Below are 6501 nucleotides of genomic sequence, written 5' to 3'. Positions count from 1 at the left end.
ATCTAGTGGCTGTTTACAAACTAGTCAGAGGGGACCAGCAGGCATTGGGGGAGTCCCTGTTCCCCCGAGCACTACCAAGAGTGACTAGAAATAACGGCCACAAGCTGGCAGAGGGTAGATGCAGACTAGACATCAGGAGGCACTACTTCACAGGGCGGCTAGGATCTGGAACCAACTTCAAAGAGAAGAGGTGCTGGCTCCTACCCTGGGGGTCTTAAAGAGGAGGCTAGATGAACACCATGCTGTGGTCGTTTGACCCCAGTACTCCTTCCTGCTATGGCAGGGTGTCAGACTTGATGATCTGCTCAGGTCCCTTCTGACCCTACTAACTATGAAACTATTACATATAATATTATATCACATTGTGGTTTGCAAATTTACATTCACCGCTTCCGTAGAACATTTTTAGTAGTAGAACTCAGTGAAATTTTTAATTAAATGTTCTATTTGCTGAAAAAAGCAGAATTTGATTTACTAAAATTGCTAGTCAAACTTGCTAGTGAATTTTTTAAATTTATTAAATTGGTTTCACTAATTCCCCCTCTCAAATCCACAACACCCCCTGAAAAGTATACAGTGACTGCTTTTTTATTTTGTAACATGGTTGTGTTCTTAAATTTGATGAAACAGTTTAAATAAAGAGCGAAACTCCCCCCCCCCCAATATGAAACTGTGTTCAGTTTAACCTACCAAATACCCCCTTACCACTGCTTCTGCTCACAGTTTGGTTAGAAAAACAAAAGTTAATTATTTGCACAGTTCTATGTAGAACACCAGTATTTTCTGAACTGGGGACTAAAAGAATGATTATATGGAATGTTGTGGTGGAAGGTCATTTCCATTTCTTATTCATGTCCATTCACTAATACATTTATTTAAATATTTAAGAAATCTGTATTTGATTTTACTTGCTTTTAAGAAGCTTTAGAGTAGTTCTTACGGAAAACTATTACTATATACTAGTACAGGGGAAGGAACACGCAGCACAATGGCAGATAGGGCAGGGCAGGGAGCAGAAAGCAGAGCATTAGAGAAGGCAGGCAGGAAGCTGAAGCAGAACCGCAGATTGGGTGGGGGAGAGGAATAGGAGTGGAACTTGGTAGATGTGGGGCTAATTTGTGGCGCACCTGCCTAGAAATTTGCCCCCCATTGCACTAGTATATTATTTCCATCTGGACCTGAAGAATAGATCATATATAGCAGTGGTTCTCAACCTTTTTATACCAGGCCCCATTTGTAAACATCGAAGGCACTGGGTCGGGACTGGCCACTCACTACCGACTTGCTGCCCCCCCCACCCCCAGGCCCTAGCCCCCCCAGTGTGTGAGGTGCGTGTGCGGGGTAGAAGGGGTTGTGTGTGTGGGGCATGGAGGGCCCCTAGCAGCCTCTTGCAGGCTGGAACTCTAGCAGCCTGCAAGGGAAAAGCCACAGTTTCCTATGTTTTTCTCCTTTAAAGGAAAATCTGTTTTTAAAGTTTGTTGATCTATTTTAAAGTTTGTTCATGGTCTTTTCATAAATTCATGACCCACAGGTTGAGAAACACTGATACCTAGTTTCCATGATATTTGCTATATTCTGAATTGGTTATTTTTAACTTTCCAGATTCGCTCTGTCAGATGAAGCATACAGATCCTTGAGGGACCAAGATAAGGATCAGTGCATTCTTATTACTGGGGAAAGTGGAGCTGGGAAAACAGGTAATATGTTACTTGGTGTTCAAAAATGAAAGGAGAAGATCTGGGAGCTGTGCAGGTTTACTGTCTTTGCATTTGCTCAGTGTTGTAAACTAGTTCCTTTATGGTATTTGCTGCTTCAGATGTAATATTGCATTGTTGTATATTCCCATCATATCAGGTCTTATATAGTGATACAAACTTCTACTTTTGTGGTGCTATGTTGAAAGAGAATATTGCAATTGTCAGAATACACTGAAGATGCATACTGAAGAAAAAACAGAAATGATACTCTCTTGCTTTGGGATGTTGCAGCCCTTGGATGCATTCGCAAAAGTCTCTCAAATCCCGGTATTTTAATACACACACACACACATGCACGCTAAATAAACAATGGTGAAGGCCTTTAAATGTAAGTAGTACCACATGCTGTGTTCAGCTACATTTAATACATTGGCATCTGTACAAGAAAACTACATTTCTTTTAGTCGGAGCTGGAATAGATTTTGCAAAATTGCTCTATTAATTTAAATGTGCTGAATGGTGGGACTAAATGGGCGTTTCATGGTTGTTCCTTTTTAAAAAAAATCTGTTTTTAGCTTAAAATAGCAGTTTAAAAACAGGGCTGCTAAAAGAAAAACAGCAGGTCCAGGACATTTAAATTTGTTTTAATACCACCTGAGAAATTTTCTCTTGAACTGAGGAAAATGTTTAGCTTTGTATGCCTGTGGCAAGCAATCATGAAAGTGGTGTAACAAGGGGAACTACCACTTAGGTCTATTATGAAGCCCTGTAGCAGGGTGCTCCATTCTGGCGGTGTAAGGGTGGATGGATTTGACACTTTGGTTTCTTGCATTCTTTTTCTCTCTGCATGTTCTGTGACTCCTGATTGAGAGGTTTTTATTTATAATCATTCTCTCCTTTATCAGTTTAGTGATATGAAAAGGCATGGTCTACTGAGTAAATTAGTATATTAAAATAAGTATTTATTAATAAAGCTCAACATCTAAAGAGAATTCATTGTAATTTTGAAAGGAGTTATTTTTTGATACAGCTTAATCTTTCATGGCTCCGCGGGGGTTATGAGTGATTAAGCAACTAGCTTGTAGTAAGGCCACAATTATTCATAGATTTTGTAACTGTAGACGCTGGGATGATTGAGTTACTTGGCTAATGTATACTTACATGATGATTGGGATGTGTTCAGTAGCCAAGGTCATCACAGGCATGTGAGGTTTCTCTTCAATGCTGAGAGTTTATTTTTAAAAAGCAAAATTTCAGGAAGTTTAGAGTGAAAGTAATGGGTAGGGATTTGTTAGAAATCCAAGTCAGAAAATGGATGTAGAAACCTCAATGATGTCACATCTCCTGACGGTTGGCAATTTTATTAAAGCTCCAGATGCTGAAGTAATGTTTTTACCCAAGAATATTGCTTTTTTTAAAACTTTAAAAAAATATCTAGTTTTTATGGTTGTAGAGAGAACCTTGAAAACACGAATCTTAAATGTGCCAAGAGCAGTAGGCTTAAAAAAAATAAGCTGCCAAATTTATTATTTTTTCAAAACTCAGAATTTTGGTAGCCAGCATCCTGGTTTTTAAATGTTTGATGAAGGCAGATTTGGAACTACGTGTCATCAATTTCTTGTTGTTTTTTTTTTTAGTTGAATATATTTCCATTTATTTACTTTTTTGTTTTGTTTTCACTACATAATTATACCAATGGCTGTTTGTAGAGTCATGCAAGAAAATGTCAAATGCTGCCAGAGATTATGTGGAGGGTAAAACACAAGGTTAGTCAAGGTTCAAATTGAATGTTTGTTCAGTTGACAGCAACTTTATTGGCTCAGTCTTGCAGATTACAGTGGAGTTCCAGCTAGCAGAAACAGCTCCTTTATTTTGTGTTAACAATTTCCAAAAACAATTTATAATTTTTTGTCACTCTGTAAACCTTTTTCCATGGGCTTGCAGTTATCCTTATGTCAATGGAAAGTGCATCCTTATCTTAAGGTAACTTATTTCCTGCTTGGCTACTTTCATCACGCATTGGTCAAGTGATTCTTCTCAAGCATTGGAATTGTTCATGGAGCTCCGTCAGCTCAGATTGCTTCAAAACACTTCAGCATGTATTACCAAGAGAATATTCTGATTTTTAAATACGGCTGCATGTCAGCTGCCTTGGCTCAGCACCATTAGTAACCTTTGACCTCTGAAGATTTTCTTTTTCTTTCAAAATTGTTGTCCAGCTTAACTGTGATGGGAAGCTCCCAATTACAAATTACATGTTCTAACGTTTCTTAATTACTTTTTCACATATATCCTTGGACTATTACGGCTAAAAGAGAATAATATTTACCATGTTTTCTTGCATACAACATGCCTTAGAATAAGGTCCGTGCCTTGTTTTTGAAAGATAGAATGAAGGAAAAAAGATATTTCTACTCAGTGGGTAACTGTATAGCAGCAACTAGGGAGCTGAGCCTGCTCATTGTTTTGATCCCTGTGGATCCTGTGTAGAGTTATTTTCAATCTTGCTTGGCAGAAAGTGGCAAAAACTGCTCTTACCATATTTCCTTGCTTTTAATACACATGCCAATTTCCAGCAGCTGTTTTTTGGGGAAAAAGGTGCGTGTTATCTGCAGGAAAATAAGATATTTCATTTTGAAATGTATGTTTACAGCACTTTGAGTATAGCCAGTTGGATTCTTTCTCCTGTTTGTGTGGCTCTTTATCGCAACAAGGCAGGGAGAAAAACAAAACCAAGTGGGATCCAAGGGACAGAGGACAGGCAGAGGGCAAGTATAGTCCCTGAAACTAGTGGTATTTGTTACACTGAGCGGTTTCCAAACGGTTGTTACTTTTGAAAAAAAATCCTTTTACTGCTTAGATTCTGTTAAGAGGGGTGTCTGTAAATTTTTCATTCTTTATATCAATTCCTTATCTGCTGTACCAAAGAACTTGGCTCCTGTAGCACTGAAGCAACCTTGGTGTGGAGTGGGGGTGGACAACCTGGGTATGAGTGCCCCAAGTGGCACATGGCATATTGGGGAGGGGACAGGCAGCAAAGGGACAGAAGATAGGGCAGGAGATTGGGCAGGAAGCACAGAACAGAAAACAGAGCAGAACATTCCTGTAGGGGAATGGGATAAGTGCCCCTTGAGGATGGTTCTGAGCTCATTTGTGGCACACCTACCAGAAAGGTTGGTCCTGTGCTGTAGAGAGTAGGCACAAGGCAACTTTCACAGTACTTCTGCCTCATCCTCGTGCCAAATGTAAACTCGTTTCCCAGAATGATTACAAATGCTTGCAGTACTACACTCAGTGCACTGGGAAGGAGAACAGAAGTCTCAGATTGAGAATCTAAAGTCTGTGGTGTACGGTAGCAGTCCTCAAATATTTAAAAGGCTGCCACAAAGAAGAGGGAAAATGCTGTTTTCTTTCATGCTGCAGAAAGCAAGATGTGGACCACTGGCTTGTTGTTATAGCAAATTAGGTTTCGATTTGATATCAGGAAAAACTTCTTCACTGTTAGAACAATGAGGCAGCAGAATAGATTGCTTAAGGAAGTTGTGGACTCCATCACTTGAGGTGTTCAAGAAGAGGTTGGGCAGTCACTGGTTGGGGTTGATCTAAGCATAGTGTGTTCTAGAGGGGTGGATTTCCCATGTTTCTGGGCTTTGCTGGCTGCTACATGGGGCTGGGAGAGAATTCTTCATCTCCTCCTTCTCCCTCCCTCCTCCTGCCACCTTCCCCTTGTGTTTTCAGGGCTGTTTTGTTTTTTTTTAAGACTTCCTCCGAAGCATTGGGTGTTGGCTTCGGCCAAGACTGGAAACTTTGACTAGGGTGTGCCAGTGCTCCTGCTGGGACTGAAACCCAGAGGTTCCTGGCTAGAAGGTCTTGGTCTGATTTGGGGTCAGGAAGGAATTTTACCCATGGTCAGATTGGTGTGGACTGTGTGGGTTTTTGCCTTCTGTAATGGGGGGTATGGCCCTTCTCCTGGGATCTCTTGAGTATATATTAATAACTACAGAAGCAGGATGTTGGCTGCTGTTTTACCTGTGACAAGTTAGGTTATGTCTTGTGTTATGTCAGGGTGGGCTGTTTAATTTTGTTAAGAGGTTAGACAGTGGGCTTGGATATGGATGGTTCTGCCTTGGTCAGGTGGTTGGACCAGGCGGCCTGGAGAGGTCCCTGCCAGCCCTGCTTCTCTATGATTCTGACTTTTCATATAGAGGCTTAGATACCATTCTGCCGAGGAATGCCTACCCAACTTTCCTGTATAGATTTAAAAAGGCATTTATTTATTCTTTTGCTTACTTGTAATTGAAATGTAATTCTGTAACTACAATTGTGTAATTGAAGTTAACATTTTTAAGTGAGACTGAGTTTTCTGTAATCATCTGGGAGTTGATTTATTAACTGTAGTTTAACAAAGGAAAAATGCTTTTCTCTGCCAGATGGCTACACTACCCATTTTATAAAATGTATTAATTTTAAGTTAAAAGGTTACACAGAAAGATTGCCCAACTCTTGCTCAGAAAAACTACTTTGTAATGACCGCTTTCTATTTTTGGTTATGATTTGGAGAAGCTTGTGGATAGGGTGGTGTCTTGATTACAATTCTCTTTGACTGTTTTCAAGTTTGCTTCACACCTATGTATGATAGAAACTGGTGGCTATGAATAAAAGCTTAGTTATCTGTATGGATATGATTTAGAGCTCTTGGCTGGCCATCATGCTCTTGAGCCTGAGCTGACGTACTGTTTTGTGGACCAGGAAGTATGGAGATTAAGTTGCACAGCAAACGCTTCTTTTTTTGGAGAACACGAAG

The 6501-nt window shown here is 40.1% G+C and overlaps 1 protein-coding gene across 1 annotated transcript in view; it reads left to right on the top strand.

Annotated features, from left to right (window-relative positions):
- MYO1B (myosin IB) overlaps window positions 1–6501 on the top strand; it is a gene marked incomplete at its 3' end in the record, with an annotated part of 162988 nt that overhangs the window by 64408 nt on the left and 92079 nt on the right. Inside the window, exon 3 of the mRNA XM_014526743.2 lies at window positions 1603–1697. Within this exon, the coding sequence (XP_014382229.2) occupies window positions 1603–1697 (95 nt within the window). The remainder of the gene's footprint in view (window positions 1–1602; window positions 1698–6501) is intronic.

The sequence above is a fragment of the Alligator sinensis genome, unplaced genomic scaffold (genome assembly GCF_000455745.1).
Source record: "Alligator sinensis unplaced genomic scaffold, ASM45574v1 scaffold1064_1, whole genome shotgun sequence".
Taxonomy (NCBI): Eukaryota; Metazoa; Chordata; order Crocodylia; family Alligatoridae; genus Alligator; species Alligator sinensis.
The sequence above is the reverse complement of the archived record's forward strand: the minus strand, read 5'-3'. Positions and strand labels throughout refer to the sequence as shown.